The 20039-nt window shown below is 39.7% G+C and overlaps 2 protein-coding genes across 2 annotated transcripts; both read left to right on the plus strand.

The window, feature by feature from the left end:
- Positions 1–946: 946 nt before the first annotated feature.
- Positions 947–6669, plus strand: LOC112007224 (uncharacterized). The gene is made up of 2 exons (XM_065777136.1): positions 947–2411; positions 5054–6669. Exons 1-2 carry the CDS (start codon positions 998–1000, stop codon positions 6520–6522), a joined length of 2883 nt encoding a protein of 960 aa, XP_065633208.1. The 5' UTR covers positions 947–997; the 3' UTR covers positions 6523–6669.
- Positions 6670–7670: 1001 nt separating this feature from the next.
- On the plus strand, positions 7671–8129 carry LOC136069061 (uncharacterized). Its single transcript, XM_065777138.1, has one exon. The coding sequence runs from the start codon at positions 7671–7673 to the stop codon at positions 8127–8129; it is 459 nt and encodes a 152-aa protein (XP_065633210.1).
- The last annotated feature ends 11910 nt before the right edge of the window (positions 8130–20039 follow it).

Here is a 20039-nt window from a genome sequence, read left to right on the forward strand (position 1 = left end):
TATACATGTTGCATGTTTTGTTAAAACACTTGTTATTACTTTATCTAAAGAAATTGATAACAAATAAGTTATTGTATCTATCAACTAAAAATTAGATGCATGTAGCATGCGTTGTTAAAATACTTATTGTTGTTTTATTTTAAAAAATTGATAAAAACAAATAATTTATTGTCTCTATTTAAAAAATTGTCTTGGTCTAAAATATTGTTGTAATTTGGTGAAGTCATTCGCGCCACTCAGCTTCTAAACTCACTTTTATTATATAGTCTAATCTTTAAAGGAAGAAAGAATTAGTCCGCTCCATATTATTGCATTGGGTCCGTTGTAATTTCTGTTTGCTTTTTTTCCTTAGATAATGTTAAGAATTAGCCATGGAAAAAGAAAATGAGAGAGGAGACTGATCTTTGGCACTGGTTTAGACTTATTATTATTTTATTTTAAATTTTGAAAGAAGTTGGAACTTTATTCAAAAAATTGAAAGAAAAATGGTAACCAAAAAAAAAATGAAAGAAAACAAAGCCTAAAGGATGGCAGGCCTGCTAGAAACTGACGCATACAAATCAGAATAAAACAGCATCTAAGAGCAATATGCTGGGTATATTTCGATTTCCTCAGTAATTAATTAGCTTGCAAAGCAGCCAAAAAAGTAAGAGGAAAGTTCTCAAACCACACAACATAATCAGACTTTAGTCATTAAAAAATGTTCCAATCTATAGTGGGGTTAGATACCATTTACAGTGTGTTTGGACCAAGAATTTGTTATTTTCATAGAAATTTTATATTTGAACATGTGGCTCTTCCATTGTGACAAGTACTATGTTAAAAAATTTGTAGTCTTAACCTAGGGCCTCATATAGGTCATAAAAGACAAAAGCCCTTGAAAACTACGTACATCAACCCTTGAGTTAATTATACAATTGTATAATTGTATATCACCCACTCACAATCCCACATAGTTAAGAAACCCCCCCTAGCCATTCTTGTCTTCTGTGTGAACATGGAAAATGCCATAGTTCTGTACCCTTTCCCAGGCAGAGGCCATCTAATCTCCATGGTCGAGCTTGGCAAGCTCATACTCAAACATAACCCTTCTTTCAACATCACAATCCTTATCTTTAACAAACCAAACACAAGTACTACCTCCACCGCACCCCAATATGTAGCCAGCTCTACCACCCAATACATCACCGCTGTCAATTCCACCACTCCATCTATCAACTTTCACCACCTCCCACCAATCTCCGAAGTCCCATCCACTCCTTCCCCTATAGCACAAGCCTTCCTAATCCCACGCCTCAACAACCTTAATCTCCATCAAGCTCTCAAAACTATTTCCCAAACCTCCAAACTCAAAGCATTTATAATTGATTTCTTCTGTGATGCTGCTTTCGAAGTGGCGACAAACCTTGACATCCCCACTTACTATTTCTTCCCCTCTGGCGCAAGCGCTCTAGCTTTGTTTCTATACATACCAACCTTGCATAAAAAAGTGGAAAAAAGCTTGAAAGATCTCGGTGATATGCTTCTTGACATTCCTGGCTTACCGCCTATCCGAGCTTCAGACATGCCAGGAAGTATAACAGATCGTACAGCTGAATGGTATGAGTATTTCTTAAACACAGCAGCCCATATGGCCAAATCAAATGGAATTATTGTAAACACGTTTGATTTGCTCGAAACAAAAGTTGTCAAAGCAATTTCGGATGGATTATGTGTCCCAGATGGACCAACTCCACCAATATTTTGTATTGGACCTTTGATATCAAGCAGCAATCAAGATGAAGATGAGCATGAGTGTTTGAAATGGCTGAACTCCCAACCGAGTCGAAGTGTTGTGTTTCTGTGTTTTGGAAGCATGGGATTGTTTTCAGCGAAACAGTTGGAAGAAATGGCGGTGGGATTGGAGAATAGTGGGCAAAGGTTTTTGTGGGTGGTAAGAAATCCACCACCAAATAATGATGAAGAGCCAAACTTGGATGAACTATTGTCAAAGGGTTTCTTGGAAAGGACCAAGGATAGGGGGTTTGTAGTGAAACAATGGGCTCCACAGGTGGAAGTGCTGAGTCATGACTCGGTGGGTGGGTTCGTGACTCACTGTGGGTGGAACTCGGTGCTTGAAGCAATTAGTGTTGGTATGCCAATGGTTGCGTGGCCTTTGTATGCAGGGCAAAGGTTGAACAGGGTGTTTTTGGTGGATGAAATGAAGGTGGCATTGGGTTTAAAGGAGATGGAAGATGGGTTTGTGAGTGCAGAAGAGTTGGAAAATCGAGTGAGGGAGTTATTTGAGTCCAAAGCTGGGAGAGAGGTGAGAGAGAGTGTTTTGGGCTTCAGAGATGAAGCTATGATAGCCCAGAGAGAAGGTGGCTCCTCCCATGTTGCATTAGCCAAATTGGCCCAGTTGTTGGAGCAAACCTGACAATAGTGGCAGCATTATTATGCAAGTTAAGTTTTGTTCTTTGTTTGTACCATATAAGAAAAGAAAGACATGAGTTCACTCATCAATATGTCTAACATTTTCATGTATTGTTGCTGAATTGAAGAAAGGGTTTACGATTTCCTTTTTGGCTAAATAAAGAGACAACTTACTATTATTACTATTAGTTAGTGTATGCTTAAATTGGTGTGGATTTGGTCTCCGAGGAGTGGCCTCTATAATGAAAAGGCATGTTCAGCTCTATTATCACAACACTTTACAATACTGAGTAGCTACTATTATTACTATTAGCTAATTTTTCAAAAACAAAGAAGAAAAAAAAAAAAAGAAATAGTACATTACAATTATTTGCTATGCCTGTCATTTGAAAAATCTAAGTAGTAGTATCACTATACTCAAATTATCATATCAACATAAAATATCGAATCAAATAACATTTAGCTTGTAAGAAATAAAATAATTCAATCTAAACACAATTGAGAAACAAAATAAATTAATACAATTTTTATATCAAATAGTTCTATTTCAATTATGGTTTTAAAAATTGGACCAGACTGGTTGGTTCAACCGTGAACCAGTGTCAACACCGGTTATAATATTTACGAAAACCGAAAATGCATAAAAATCGCTCAAAACAGGAGAAGCGGAGGTTCAATCCTCAAAATCAACAACCGGGAAGGTTGAACCGGTTCTAAGTGGTAGAGGAGAATGCAGAAAATAGGAGAAGTTTGACCTTGAATCTAAACTAACAATGACCGCAAACAATTTAGCAAGAGGAGGAATCTCAAAACTTGAATTTGAAGTTTGCGATGAGAGTGTCGTACTGAGTCTACTACCAAATGCAATCTCCTTAGTCCTCACCGCTTCTTCTAATATTCTTTAGGTTGATTTCGTTAGGTTCTAGACTTTAGGTGTTAGATAGTTGCATAAAATATTATTATTGTGTAACTGTCTTCTTTTGGGCTTTTGCCATTTTTGATGAGAGGTAAAAGTCAAATAGAAGACAGCCACACAACAATAATATTTTATTATTCATCTATGTGGGTCTCTTTCAACTACAACAAAGAACAAATGGCATTACGATCAAAAAAAGAAAAAAAAGGAAAAAGAACAAACTGCATTAGTAGGAATGGTAACCAGGCGGATTCGGGCCAAGTTTCTTTGTGCCCGAACCCGACTCGCGAGCCTAAACCTATTACTCGAACTTATCCTGATTAATAAACGAGTTTTTTTTCAACCCCAAACCCGCCCCGTCGGGCCCCGCGGGCTTCACGGGCCCGTCTGTCATGCCTATGCATTAGTTACTTTTTTTTTTTTTACTTCTTCTCCCATATAATATTTTATTATTATCCCTTAATTGTGCCAATAACTTCATTTTTTATATTTTCTTTTGATTCAAATGCTCCTAAAAATCTCTTTTTATTATTAGATTGTCTTTGTTTAAACTTTAAACATTTGGAACATATTATTACTTCCATTATATTAATTGAAAAATTCACTTACAAATTATTTTAATTACCTAAAATATTTTTTAGTAAATATTATTAGTTATTATAAATGTATAATTAATTTGTATTATTTAATAATTATTAATTAAATTATTTATGACTCATCAGATTGACTACCGGTCAGACCACAAAACTAATAATCAGCCTCATTTTTAATTCTTCGTCGTACCGATTCTTAAAACTATGATACCAATTTAATTGAATTACAAAATACATATAAACTATTTTTTTTAACATTAAATTAAGGAGACTGGAAAAGGAGAAACTAACAAAACGGTAAATATATATTAAAAATATATATTATACAAAAAGTAACTAACAAAACTCTATATTCAGTTCTAAATACTTTTAATTAAAAAAAATTAGTCACCTTTAGTTTAAATACTTTTATAATTTACTAAATGTATTTAAATTTAAAAAATAAATAAATGATAATGACATCAAATTAGTAGTCATAACGGAAATACTTACAATTAAGTCAACATATAAAACAACTAAGCGACAGAGACTAAGACTTCTCAGTTCTCAGACGTATGCCATGACGAAACAGATGCTACAGTAGTTGAAGTTATGTGGACAAAACTTATCTATAAAAATTAAAACACAATCATGATGATTAAGCCAACGAGGGCTGATTAGGTAAAGACTCAGACGCTTCGTGCAATACATTTAGATTCGAGTCCTGCTGCTCATAGGCTTTTGTTGGTGGGTAAATTTAGTGATGAGATATACTCACAAAATGTGAGGTGACTTCCACACAGAGGGTACAAAATGGGTACCGACTATAGACTCCCTGACTGAGACCACTGCTCTCTGCTTGGAGGTGTAATATGACCATAAAAACTACTATTTTTTGTTTCTCCAAAAAAAAAAAAAAAAAAAAAAAAAAAAAAAAAAAAAAAAAACAATCATGATGATTAAGGAGCTGGTTGACAATGTTGATTTTAATATTTAAACAACCATACCCTTTTACATTTTGACATGTATTTTTATGCTACTTATACTTTTATTTTTGCAACAATTAACTTTTCTAGACAAATTAAAACGTTAAAACACAAACCTGGATGATTGAGTATTTATTGAAGTTTGTATGCAAATTATGATTGTTCATAAGCCTTTGAAAACCCCAGCACCATTCTTCTCTTCTTTGTGAAAATGGAGGATGCCATAGTTCTATATCCTTCTCCAGGCAGAGGCCATCTGATCTCCATGGTAGAGCTTGGCAAGCTCATACTCAAACATCACCCTTCTTTCTCCATCACAATCCTCATCTTAAGCGAACCAAACACAAATACGAACTCCGCTACACCTCAATATGTAGCTAGCTCTACCACCAAATACATCACTACCGTCAATTCCACCACCCCATCTATCACTTTCCACCACCTCCCACCTATCTCTGAAGTTCCACCCAGTACTACTTTCTTTGTAGATCTTAAATTCTTAATCCCCCGCCTCAACAACCCAAATCTCCACCAAACCCTGAAAACTATATCCCAAACCTCCAAACTCAGAGCCTTTATCATTGATTTCTTCTGTGATGCTGCTTTTGAAGTGGCCTCAAACCTTACCATCCCCACCTACTATTTCTTCACCTCTAGCCCAAGTAATCTAGCCTCGTTTCTTTACCGCCCCACCTTGCATAAAAATAAGGATCAAAGCATCAATGATCTCAACAATATGCTTCTTGTTGATATTCCTGGCTTACCTCCTGTCCGGGTTTCAGACATGCCCAAAATTACGTTCGATCCCACTACTAAAATGTACGAATATTTTCTTAACACTGCAACCCACATGGCCAATTCAAATGGACTTGTTCTAAACGCGTTCGACTTGCTCGAAACAAAAGCTATCAAGGCAATCTCTGGTGGACTATGTGTCCCAGATGGACCAACTCCGCCAATTTTCTGTATTGGACCTTTGATATCAAACACCAATCAAGATGGAGAAGAGCACGAGTGTTTGAATTGGCTAAACTCACAACCGAGTCGAAGCGTTGTGTTTCTATGTTTCGGAAGCTTGGGATCGTTTTCGGAGAAGCAGGTGAAAGAAATTGCGGTGGGTTTAGAAAATAGCGATCAAAGATTTTTGTGGGTTGTGAGAAATCCACCACCAGATACGGATAAAGATCCAAACTTGGATGAATTGTTGCCAACGGGTTTCTTGGAAAGGACCAAAGATAAGGGATTTGTGGTGAAACAATGGGCTCCACAGGTGGCAGTGCTGAGTCATGACTCAGTGGGTGGGTTCGTGACTCACTGTGGGTGGAACTCAGTGCTTGAAGCGATTTGGTGTGGAGTGCCGATGGTTGGTTGGCCTTTGTACGCAGAGCAAAGGTTGAATAGGGCGGTTTTGGTGGCGGAAACCAAGTTAGCTTTGGAGTTAAACGAGTCGGAAGATGGGTTTGTGAGTGCAACTGAGTTGGAGGAGCGAGTGAAGGAGTTAATGGATTCGGAAGTTGGGACAGAACTGAGAGAAAGGGTTTCGGGTTTGAGAGATGAAGCAGTTGCTGCTGTGAAAGAGGGTGGGTCCTCTCATGTTGCATTGGCGAAATTGGCTGAGGTGTGGCGGCAAAACTAACATGAGTTAGTTCACCTTAACTCTTCGAGCTATTTTCTATATATGAAAAGAGCCAATGAGTTATTGTTAGTGTGCAACGCAACAGTACTTTGGTTTGAACCATTTATTTTTCTTTTTCATTTTTTTTAACGGAACTTTTTTTTTTAACGGGACTTGCTCTACGGTTCTTTAGTTGTTTCAATTTTTACTGTAATGCTTGCTTTTGTTTAACTTGCTTATATAATAATAATAAAACATTAACTCAACAAATTATCTATATATAAAACGAGCCTGTTCATCAAAAAAAATATATATATAAAACGAGCCGTGCGCAATGCTGCAGTATTATTGCTACCGTGTGCAATGCTACAGTATTATGGTTTGTTCAATTTTTTTGTTTTGTTTTTGTTTTTGTTTTTGTTGTTTCAATTTCCTCAGCAATGCTTGCTCCGTTGAACTTGCTTATATAATAATAATAAAACATTAACGCAACAAATTATCTATTTATAAAAAGAGTCAATAAGTTATTGCTACGGTGTGTAACGCTACGGTATTTTTTTTTATTTTAGGTACTTACTCTACAGTACTTTGGTTGTTTCAATTATGCTTGCCTTCGTTGAATTTGCTTATATAATAATAATAAAACATTAACACAACAAATTACCACAATATTTTTCACAATTACTGAGATGTTAATTCCTATAAAATAATAACATACCACATTGGAAAGTGGAACTAACCATAACTAAAAATAAAGGTATTGTAAAGGGAAAAAAAAAAAAAAAAGTGCTACATCCATAATATTTTCATAACAAATCTTATGTAGTAAATTGTTATTCTAATTTAAACATACCAATGAAGTCACTTTTTTGTCCATTAATAACAACATACGAGAATCATTGACGAAGAAGCCTCCCGAGAGTATGAGGCAGCTGATGAGGCATATTAAAGAGTATAAACGTCTCGAGGATGATCGGTTGCAGAGTAAGGGTGAGACCCCACTAGTGAATCACTTTCGACAGCCCGATTTTCAACCACGGCCTTGAAAGGATCTAAGAATACAAGAGCCAGAGATACAAATGGGAGATGTGAATGTGACGTTTAAAGAGCCGGTGCACAAGATCGTGGACTGGATTAAGCATGAGCCGTATTTCAGATGACCAAACAAGATGGGGGGTGACCCGTCTTGGAGGAACCAAAGCTTGTATTGTATGTACCATAAGCATAAGGGGCATACCACCGAGAAATGTCGGGTGTTGAAAGATCATTTAGGGCAACTAGTAAAAGCAAGATATCTGAAGGAATTTGTGGTAGATTCCGGCCAGGGTGCTCAACAAAGGGGAAATCCACTACCACCACCATTGGGAGTGATTGAAGTCATCCACGCTGCCATAAGGGGTGCGACTATAGCCAGAAGAGGAGTGCAGATCGTAGTACCCATGAGAAACTGCGCGGGAGAGCAATCACCCGAGAAGAAGATGAAGATTGGTCGAGAGCCCATTGCTTTTGACTATGACGATTTAGAAGGAACAGTCCAACCACATGATGACGCATTGGTAGTCATAGCCCGGATAAGCAGCTTTTTAGTCAAAAAAGTGATGGTGACCAGGGAAGTGGGGCCAACGTGATGTATCTGGACCAATTCAGGGGGCTCGGATTAAAGAACCGAGACCTATTGAAGTATGATACGCCGTTGAAGTATGATAGCAGTCAACACGTTTTCACCATACACGGCGATTCTAGAAAGGCCGTGGATCCACGCAATGGGGGCTGTTCCATCCACCTTGCATGTTAAGGTTAAATTTCCCATCGAACAGGGTGTTGCAGTAGTAAGGGGGAGCCAGTAAGTGGCCAAGCAATGCTTAGTGGCCGCAGTTAATCGAAAGAATGAGTAGGCTATGCAAAAGGATACTACTGAGGAAGCCCCATCATAGCAATTACAGAATCCCCGGGAGGGAGTGGGGGCTAGTTGTGCCGAGCAATTAATCAGAGTGAAGATACTACCGGATTTTGACCGCTACTTTCAGATAGAGGCAAGTATGGGGGATGAGGATAAGGTAGGAAAGCTGCTATTTCTGATACAAAATGTAGATGTGTTCGCATGGAGTCCGTATGAGGTGCCCGGGGTTAATCCCGAGTTCATCGTTCATAAGCTTAACGTAGACCCGTCATTTCGTCCAAAGAAACAAAAGCCAAGAAAGTCGGCCAAGGAACACGTTGAGGTTGTAAGGCAGAAGGTCTGGAGGTTAAAAAAGGCCGAGGTGATAAGGGCAATCTTTTTCCCGGAATGGCTGGCAAATACTGTGGTGGTCAAGAAGAAGAATGAAAAATGGAGAGTTTGTGTAGATTTCACAGATATAAATCGAGCATGCCCAAAGGACCCATTCCCAATGCCAAAGATAGATCAATTGGTAGATGCTACCTATGGGCACCCAAGAATGAGTTTTCTGGCTGCCTTTCAGGGCTATCATCAGATCACCTTAGCTATCAAAGATCAGGAGAAGACAACATTCATCTCCCTAGATGTAAACTACCATTACACCGTGATGCCCTTTGGGTTGAAGAATGTCGGGGCAACATATCAGCGAATGATGACTAGAATGTTTTGGGACAAGATTGGGCATACGATTGAGGCATATATCGATGACATGGTAGTGAAAAGTAAGTGGGAGGCACCGCATATTAAGGACCTCCGGGGGGTATTTGAAGTGTTCCGGCAACACAAGCTATGCCTAAATGCAGACAAGTGTACCTTCGGGGTGGGAGCGGGTAAATTCCTCGGCTACCTAATCACTTGCCATAGGATAGAGGTCAATCCCGATCAGATCGATGTCGTGCAGCATCTTAAGCCACCGAGAAATCCAAAGGAGGTACAGATATTGACTGGAATTAATGCTGGCTACCTTTAACCGGTTCATTTCTAAGTTTGCTGATCGCTGCCGTCCATTCTTCCAACTTCTGAAGAAATGGAGGGGATTTCAATGGAGTGATGAGTGTGAAAGAGCTTTTCAAGACCTAAAGGAATATTTGACTCGAACGCCCATGTTAGCAGCCCCAGAACCCGGGGAGGACTTGTTTATGTATCTCTCGGTGTCTGATCATGCTGTGAGTGCCTTGCTTTTAAGGGACCAGGGGATGTAGCAACCCGTGTACTACATCAGCAAGACTATGGTCAATGCCGAGACAAGATGCTTACCCCTAGAGAAGTTGGTGTTAACATTAGTGCATGCTACGAGGAAGTTACCTCACTATTTTCAAGCCCACACTATCTACGTCCTGACCAAGTACCCCTTGAAATCGTTATTAAAGAGATCCGACTTCACAGGCAGGATAGCTAAATGGGGGACCTGGCTAGGATCCTTTGATATACGATACAGGCCAAGAAGTTCGATGAAGGGCCAAGTTCTTGCCGACTTTGTTGCAGATTTTTTGTCGAAGAATGAGGGGAAAATGGTTTATCATGTAGAATGTCATCTGTGGAAGGTATTTGTGGACAGTGCATCAAGTGCTATGGGGGCTGGCATCAGGATTGTCATTATCACCCTGGAAGGAGTATGATTGGAGCATAATTTTAGGTTGAGGTTTAGGGCCTATAACAATGAAGCTGAGTACAAGGCCCTACTTGTTGGATTGAGAACCTTTTTAGGTATGGGTGCCCAGGATGTGGAGATCTATTTAGATTCTCGACTAGTTGTTAGCCAGGTGCAGGGGAGTTTTAAAGCCCAGGATTCTCGAATGAAAGAGTACTTACAAGCGGTGAAGCAAGTCATGAATAAGTTTTGTACTGCGAAGGTAACTCAAGTTCCCCAGGAACAGAACAAGCATGCTGACTCTTTGGCCACGTTGGCATCTTCAATGATGGAGGATGAGCCTCGGCTAATCAAGGTAGAGATCATAGAAGAGTGGAGCATGAATACTGTAGTTGTTATTAGTGTTGCAGTGATTTCGTCAACCGAACAATGTTGCATGGGCCTAATCATTGACTTCTTAGCCGAGGATTGAGTCCCAAATGATGAGAAGGAAGTCAATAGGGTTCACTGAGTAGTTGCTCGGTACTGGTTGTCGGCAGATCACAAGTTATACCAAAGGTCTTTTGAGGGGCCATACCTTTTGTGTTTGCACCCAGAGAAGGTAAGTGAACTCTTGACTGTGTTACATAATGGAGTGTGTGGCAGTCATGTAGGGGGACGTTCACTGGCGCACCGAGCAATGACTCAGGGATTTTGGTGGCCACAGATGCAGAAGGACGCCATTGAGTATGTACAAAAGTATGAACAGTGTCAAAAGCATGACCCTTTGATCCATCAGCCAGCAGGCCATCTAAATCTAGTTAGCAGTCCCTAGCCCTTTGCACAATGAGGGCTAGATATTCTTAGACCATTTTCCGGGGTAACGGGCAACTAGAGGTTTATGTTGGTGGCCGTCAATTACTCCACCAAGTAGACAGAGGCAGAGGCTTTAACCAATATTCGGGACGTGGATGTCAAAAAGTTTGTATGGAGAAACATAGTCAGGAGGTTTGGGGTGCCAGACTCGCTGATATCTAATAATGGACTAAAATTTGACAGAAGGGCTTTTTGTGAGTTTTGCAATGATCTCGGTATTAGGAACAAGTACTCCACCCCAGCGTATCCTCAGAGCAACGGCCAAGCTGAAGCCACTAACAAAGTAATCGTGAATGGATTGACGAAGAGGCTAGACGGTACAAAAGGGAAATGGGCCGAGGAGCTGCACAACGTCTTATGGGCATACCGGACGACCCCTAGAAGGTCTACGAGGGAGACTCCATTCTCTTTCACATACGAGGCAGAAGTTGTAATACCGGCCGAGGTAAATTTATGTAGTGTGCAAGTTGCAGAATTTGCCCCTGCCTAGAATGACAAACTGATGGTGACGCATTTGGATTTGCTGGAAGAATACCGAGAAATGGCGGTTATACGACTGGCCGAGTACTAACAAATACTAGCCCAGCGCTACAACAGGGATGGAAAAACCAGGGAATTCAGCACCGGAGATCTGGTGTTACGAAAAGTGGTAGGAAACATGCGGGACACCAATGCCGAGAAGTTAGCCTTATCTTGGGAAGGGCCTTATAGAGTAACCACCATTATAGGTGTAGGAGCTTACTACTTGGAGGATCTGAATAAAAGGCCACTTCCTCGGCTATGGAATGTCCACAACTTAAAAAAGTTTTATCACTGATCGGTTGTAGACAAGGGTGTAAGTTTGATGTAATCGTGTATACATGTTTTAGTAATGAATATGGTGGTATTTACCTGTGCAAGTGCATTTAAATTCCATTACTAATTTGTTAGCGCCGACCAAAAGATACAGAAAAGGTTAAGGAAACCAAGGCAGGGTGTTTTATACGAAGGACAGAAGCCTATCCCCGGTTCGATTCCCATCACCAGATAGGTGAAAACCTTAATTTATTACCTAAGGGCAAAAGCCTGTCCCCGGTTCGATTCCCATCACCGAACAAGTGAAAACCTTAATCTATTACCTAAGGGCAGAAACCTGTCCCCAGTTCGATTCCTATCATTGGGCAGGAGGAAACCTTAGTCTAAACTTTCTAAGGACAGAAACCTGTCCCTGGATAGGCAGAAAGCTTAAATCTAAATTATCTGAAGACCTGTTCCCAGCTCAATTTTCATCACCAGATAGGTGAGGGCCTCATGCTAAGTATTCCCAATAGTGCCCTAGCAAAACCTCTCGCAACGGAAGGCTTCATGCCCAAAAATTATCTCAAGCCCTAAAATCGCCCAGCTAGAAGGTGAGACAATCACCCGAATGTGCTAAAACAAAGCCTAACAACTTTAAGGCAACAATTCACAGTGCTCGGTATCCAAAGCCAAGAGACAAAACAGTTACTGCAAACATAAGTAAAATCAAACCATTGTTCGATCACCACAGCTGGAAAATAAATAAAGTTAAGGCCATTGTTCGGTCACCACAACCCAGTGACCCTGAGTAAACCATAAAAAGAAAAGGTAAAGTAAAAGCAAACGTACATAAAACAACTAGTTAAATGTGAATGTTAAAGGGTAGGATCGGTAGGCGAGAGTTGGGCTACTTCGTCAGCTGTCTGATTGGGAATGTCCTCAGTTCGTAGCTGCCGGGCTTCTTCGTTACCTTCAGCATAAAGGTTGTCGGAAACCTCAAGATCAACATGGGCGTCAATTGCTTGGATCAGCTCCCTTATGCTGGTAGTTTCTTCCTCATCCACAGCATCGGCCTGACTCTGGGAGGGGGGTGGGGGATCCGGGTAGGGGATTTGGCCTGGGTCTCTCAAAGGGGAGTCCTCAGCCACTCCTATCACCTAGAGGGCAACCAGCCATCCCTCCTCACACCTGGTGGACAACAGGCTTTGTAGATTTCTCAGCGTCTGCAAAGCCGTCGTCGTACCATTTGTTTTCACAGGCTTCAAAGGGAGCTTTGAGGTCATCTATTTGATCAGCCTAGGCCAAATTAAGACTGGCTGCCTCTGCTAATTTAAGCTCGACACCCTCTAACCGACCTTCCACCTCAGCTACTTTCTCCTCAGCCAGCAGCCGGGCTTTCTCCGAGGATTGAGCTTTTTTCTCCGCAGCCTCGACAGCTTTGCCCTTCTCCTTGGCTGTAGCATTGGAGACGTCCTTCAACGTCTTCTCCTGATCAACATGCTCGGTGAGTTCTTTCAATCTCTTGCCAAGTACATGTGTCATCTGCGTAAACTGATAACACAATGACAGTAAAGGTTAGAGGATCACTCAAGCATAAAAGCAAATAGGTAAAGAGAGGAAAGGAAATTTACCACCACGGTGTGCCATTGTAGCCACCGTACTAGTGATTCCTCATCTCCCTCCATGAAGAACCACACGTCCTCAGGCAGTAGGAGGTCGTGCACTAAACTCTGGGCCACCCTCCCCCTGTGGCCCTTATCCCATGCTATTATGCTTTCGGTGGATAGCAGGGGCCCGTCACCTAACTTGAAGTCGGGTTGGCTAATGATCTTGGGCAAAAATGAAGATGCCACGTCCTTACAGCCCTTGGCAGGTGGCTAGGAATCACCTACTGATTCTTTGATCATAATTCCCCCCCGACGGGGGTCATTATGGGAACATCACCGGGGACCTTAGTAGAAACGTCACCAACCTTCTGTTTCTTCTTGGAACAGATGGCAACAGGGGGAGGGGGAGCAAGGGCCTCACCTTGAGGCTAGGTTGAGGGTTGTGCGCTGGGTATGAATCGACCAACGGCCATCTTCCTTCTGGTCACCATGGCTTCGTCTTGAATGAGCTCGGCTTCACCTTACTTAGTTGCTTGGACTTGGGCCTTTTGGGCTTGACCTTCGTTCCCTTCGACAGGAATGTGTTCCCACTCCCTAAAAGCCCGAGAAACTCATTCGGTCGACTCATCCTTGATTGGGGTTAGGTCATTAGCAATTGTGTAGTGAGGGCCAATATCTTGGGCTTCGCTGGTGGTCAATGAGGGGGGAAGGAAATTGGCGTGCCAGACATCGATGTAAGACAATAGTAGACTGTCTACTATAAGGGCTTGGCTAAAAGGTTGCCAAGTCTTGTACACGAGGGTGCAACTGAGTATGAGGTGCAAAGCTCGGAGCTACCCGTCCGTATGAACAAATATTTCGGACCTGAGTACAAAATTTAGGTCCCTCACGTGCACTACTCTGATATCTGGGGTACATACTCTACCGTCTGCCACACAAGAATATAATGAATTAGCATTCGGATAAGAAAAACAACGATACGTAAAGAGAAAGACAAAATAACGATCAGTACAAACCAACTTCACGCCGTGAGAAAGGGCAAGGGATTTCATCGACAAACTAATTGCCGCTCACTCGGACGAACTCCCCGGCGGAATTCCTATTGGAATTTGGTAGGCATGAAATTATCCGTACCCGCATATTTCTGACTTTCAAGTAGTAATTGGTTTTCTTACTCCCACAAAGATTGTACATGTAGTTTATATCATGGTGGTTCAATTGCAAACCATACATCCGATTTAGCCTACTAACACAACTAACTACCCGGTAAAAGCTGGGAGGAAATTGGTCCGGACACAAATTGTAAAACCTAAGGGGATTGAGTAGAAAAGGATCCATGGGAAATCTAACCCCACCCTCCAAGATTGCCATCAAAGAAAAAAAAGTAGTATTAGACCCCCTGTGGAGAGCAATCTCCCTCTCGTGGTAGTATGCCACATTCACATCAGGGATGTTGAATGTGCGCCTAAAAGTGGCTAAGGACGCCTCATTGTCTAGAAGGTAAGCATAACCCATCCTAAACTCTAAAAATTGAAGAAGGAAACTTGAAGGAAGAAACTAAAATAAAAGAAAGAGGAAGAGGACTTACTTTCGGCTCTAGGAAAAGGGTATTCTGGGCTGAAGGATAAGCGAACAGATGAATGCACGGCAGAGAGGAAATTCAAAGAGTGAAGAATGTAAAAGTGAAAGAATGACTTGGAATGAACTATTTATAGGAGTCAAAATGGATGAAATAAATGCAATTTAATAAATGAGGAGCGAAAAACCTTGCAAATCCCAACCTTAACTGCCACACGCGTGTTGCCTTGGTTCACGAACCATTAGGCAATGATGACAGCTTAGCCAACAGTCTAATACAACGCATCTTTTTAGGACGCATTAAAGAGGCCCTTAACCATCCGATATCAATCTGTTAAGCTTCTTGGAGTAGTCATTGTCCCTCAGCTTCCTTGATTCGTTCCTGGTGGTCGGGCGCAAATCAAGGGGGGGCTAATGTATGGCATGAAACTCCCCCGGGCCGTTTGGGCTTTGCACTTTAAATTCTAGCTTTAAAATGTGGCCTATAGGCCCAATTTACTCGTCTAAAATCAGGCCTCATGACATTATGCTCGGCCTGAAACCTGTCAAGCAGGTCATTATAATACAAATACGCCATCACTTAACGTCTGGAAATTGCCCGACAAAGTACATCTCGAGCTGAAACATGATTGCTCAGAGACATTGCACCCTGTTTATTCAACACTACGCTGTCGAACATCTCTCCTGAAATGGGGAACCAGTTCCAATGACACAATCACCACACCCCACTCCCACCTAAACACCCACTTACGATTAACGATATTGGACCTCCTATTACACTAACTTTGAAGGCAATCATAATCCCTCCAATAATTTTGGGCTATAAATATGAGAAGCTAAGGAAGGGAAAAGGGTTAGTTGAGAGCGCTCTGAAGAAAGTTAAGAGCTGAGAGCAATAGAGTCATAAGAGTGATAGGGAAACAATACAGAGGTTTGAGAGATATCGTTGCGTCTCTAGGCTAGAATCACCCAAAGTAGGAAATCTAAAGCCCACATTATAAATATATTATGAGCCCAAGAGTGAACTAGCCCTTTAAGCCCATTCTGGGTGTGCATAGTTACATTAAGGCGAAGAATTTAAATTCTAAATATCTTGTAATGCCAACAAGTGTCAATCAATTAAGTTACAAAATTCTTGCAATATACATAGCCATATACTTACTAGTTTATTTCTAAATAAATTTTCTATGAAAGATAATAACATAGTCTCCTCATAGAGAAGGGAAAAACCCCCTAAAGACCCGCTCATCAAACATAAATTATTAAATACGGATGAAAGAATGGCAATCAATTATAAATGAAGAAAAAATTTTGGGTGTTAGAAATAGACTTAGTTTATAACACAACTTGTGAATATTTCTGAAAACAGTGATGTTGTGAATACTGTAACGTTTAAATCAAAGTACATTTTTAGTCCATAAAGTTTGGGGTAATTTTCATTTCAACAATTCATGTTTGATTTTATATTTATGCTCTGGCTCTCATATTTTTTTAGTAATATGACTATCCATAATAGGTAAGAGTCTTCAAATTGCTACACTTGGTGAGCGGTTCAAGCAATAGCCCCAGTAAAGCCCTGGTGGTACATGTGGTATTATCCATTGCCGTTATATGAGGAGGGGTCGATGAGCTCACACTAGAAACCCTCTTTCCTTTTTTTTTTCTTTTTCTTTTTTTTTTCAGCAAAAAGAAAAAAGAAAAAAGAAAAAAGATTATACATAATATTTTATCTTTTCTTTTCTTTAATTTGAAAACAATTGATGTAGCACAATTTCATTGGAGAGTGGACATAGATTTTACATGGAATCCTTAAAGCACTAGCAATGGGGGGTGTAAAAACCCCCTCAGTTGCTATTTTCGCAACTAAACAAGAGAAATAACCCCGCATCCGGGGGTGGGGATGTAAATTTTTTTTACATCCTATGAACAGTTGGTTCTCATAAATAGAACCAACTATTCACAGGATGTAAAAAAGAAATTATTATTTCATCTCATCTTTCTCTCTCTTCAAGCACAACTCTCAACTTTCCTATCTCTCACGTCTTAGCTCTATCTCTCTCAGTTCAAAAGCTTGAAGGCTACGACGACGACAGAAGCAAGGGACGGCGGCGGCAAGGGTAGGAAGATGGTGACAACAACGGTGGCTTGAAGATTTTTCATTTATGGGTTTCTGTTTCACTTGCCATGGTCATGGATGATGGCTTTGCTCGTCATGGGTTGTGGGCCTTGGGTGATAGGCTTTGTTTGCAGGTAGTTGCTGGGTGTTTGAGTGGCTTTGGATGTTGGTTTGGTGGTTGTTTGGGTGTTGGTTTGATTGGTGGATGTTTAGGGTAGTGGGTCTTTGGGTGGCGGTTTTGGGTGGCTTCAGATCGGCCTCCACCTCCCTCTTTCACGCCTTTATGGGTATGGGTTGAGGGTCGTAGGGCCGTGTCCCCTTCACCTTCGATGGTTCTACTTCTTTCACCTTGAACTTGAGAACTGAGATGTCATAGAACTGAAGATTTGGATTCAATGAGGATATAGACCCAAAATATGTTTGGTTTATTTATTTATTTATTGGCTATGGTATTGATTTTTGGATGGATACTGATTGTGGTGGTGATGGAGGTTGGTTTTGGTTGTGGAGGAGAGGTTGGTTTTGGTCGTGGAGGAGGCGGCTAGTTATGATCGTGGGTGTGGTGGTTACTGGATGGAGAAAAAGAGGATAGGAGGAAAGAGAGAGTGAAATATTTATTTTATTATTTTATCAGGTAGTTTATATTATTTTATTGAGTTGTATGTAAAAGTAGAACCTGAAATGTTGAGTAAGTTGAAAAATGAGATGATAAAAAAGATAAAATAGATTTTTAGGTTGTAAAATAGAACTTTTTTGCCAACTCGGCTACTAATGCTCTTAGTGTTTTTGTTTCTATTCGATATATCCAATTAAGTCTATTAGTTCTCCATATCTTGCCTTAGTTTAAAATGAGAAATAATTGTTGTAATGAACAATATGTTCTTTTGTTTGGCAACCCAATTAATAAAAAAATTTGTTTATTTTGTTTTGTTTTGTTTTTTTTTTGGTTGTCAACATATTTGTTGACATGAAAACATGTAATACAACAATATGCGTTAACTTAATCCCATGGAATCTTTTTTAGAAACATACAGTACCATATATTTGTACTAAAGTTGTTAGGTTCTAAGACTTTAAGAACTAAATGTATTAGAACTTCAATGTGTAATATGTTGGCAAACTATGATTAAAACTTAGAGTCTACATTTAGGTTGCTCAAAGTGTGTTTATGTGTAAAGTTGGAATCGAGTTATTACAGAATTTATTGGACTAAATCTACAAGGCTTGATCGATCCAAAATTAGACTCGATCGATCAAATCTTTTGCAGATTGTTTTTTCTATAGAATTTCCAACTCAACCCAAGTCCATATGGTGTGTAGGATCCTATGTTTTGCTTCAAGTATAAAAGGAAAAACCCTAACAATGTTTTAGAGGTTGTTGATATGCTATGTGTGTGAATCTTTTGTGAGATCTAGAGGTGTTTACCTTCATACGTATACACTACAACAAAATGTAACTACAGTGACGAATTTTAGTAACGAAAATATTTTCGTCGCAAAAAAGTACCCTATAGTGATGAAATTTATATTTTTTCATTGTTTATAAAAAAATTTAGTAACATTTAGCAACGAAAAATATATTTCATCACTATAGGTTGTGCTGAACTAAGGGCACCAAATGAAAGTGTAGGCGTGAAACCAAATTGATCTACAGCGACGAATTTTTTCGCCACTAAAAGTTTAAGTTTTTTGTGACGAACACTTTTGACGTTAAAGGTGTTGCTAGTCATGCAATTAGTGACGAAATCTCTTTCGTCACTAAAGGCGGCAATTAGCGATGAAAGTAAGTCATTGCTGAAAAGGAAAATTAGAAGATTGTGAGGAGTATTTGCAACAAATTCGATTTCGTTGCTAAAGGCAAGCAATAGCGACGACTTGCATTTCGTCACTAGAGATGCCATATATATATATATATATATCACATTAACCCCTTTTTTCCCTTACACATTCAGCCTCACATCAGTCCCTTTTTTTCCCTCAAACATTCAGCCTCACATTAGCCCCTTTTCTTCCCACACCCACACCAATAGTCCCTCTCACATTCAGCCTCAAACCACTGAACCCCAGGCTGCCAACACCGACGCCCCTTGCCAATGACGACTAATCCCTAGCTGCCACCACCAGTGAGAACCCTTTCATCCACTCCCTCTCTCATTCGACCTCCCTCTCTCCTTTCTTTCCCTCCCCATTTTCCTCCACTAACTCCCTTCTTCCTTCCCTTTGTCTTCCTCCACTAATTGGCATTGTAAGGTTTTTTTTTTTTTTGGTAATATTTGGTTTGATACGGGTTTTGAGTTTTTTTCTTGTAAGTGTAAGTATGAGTTAATGGGTTTTGTAAAATTGTTGAATCAAAGCTTGTTCTTCTCCACTGATTTTAGCATTGTAAGTTTTTTTTTTTGGTAATATTTGGTTTGTATTTGATTAAATGATATGAGTTTTGAGTTTTTTTCTTGTAAGTGTAAGTATGAATTAATGGGTTTTGTAAAATTGTTGAATCAAAACTTGTTCTTCTCCACTGATTTCAACATTATAAGGTTTTTTTTTTTTTTTTTTTTTTTATATATATATATATATATATATATTAAAAGCAATATAAATCTTGAACTAACAATACAAAAATAGTACATATATAATTAAATAACTTAATGAAGTAGTACTTACAGTAAAAAGATCACGTATGGCATACCTTTGTTGCCCATGGATTTGATTGAATTAACATATCATTGATTTTGTTGATAAAATTTTGCTTTAAGCTAGACTATTAAATACAATAGGAAGACTTAAAAAAAATGGCTTGTATCTAACTAGAAGTTTCCGTAGTCCTCTCTAGTTTCTACCACATGGGGTACCAAAATTATTTTTGCATCATAGATGATATGCCAAATATTTGTGGTTAGAATCCTATAAATAGTTTAGATTTTTAGAAGGGAGAAATTGTAACACCCCAACCCAACTTTATAGTTAACCTATGTGTTCAAGTTGTTAATTATTATTTGGGTCACTTACTTTCTTAAATTAATAGAAAAGTATTTAATAAATATATTATTTTACAATGCCATTGAATAAGAATTTTAA

The sequence above is a fragment of the Quercus suber genome, unplaced genomic scaffold (genome assembly GCF_002906115.3).
Source record: "Quercus suber isolate HL8 unplaced genomic scaffold, Cork oak 2.0 scaffold_149, whole genome shotgun sequence".
Classification (NCBI taxonomy): domain Eukaryota; kingdom Viridiplantae; phylum Streptophyta; class Magnoliopsida; order Fagales; family Fagaceae; genus Quercus; species Quercus suber.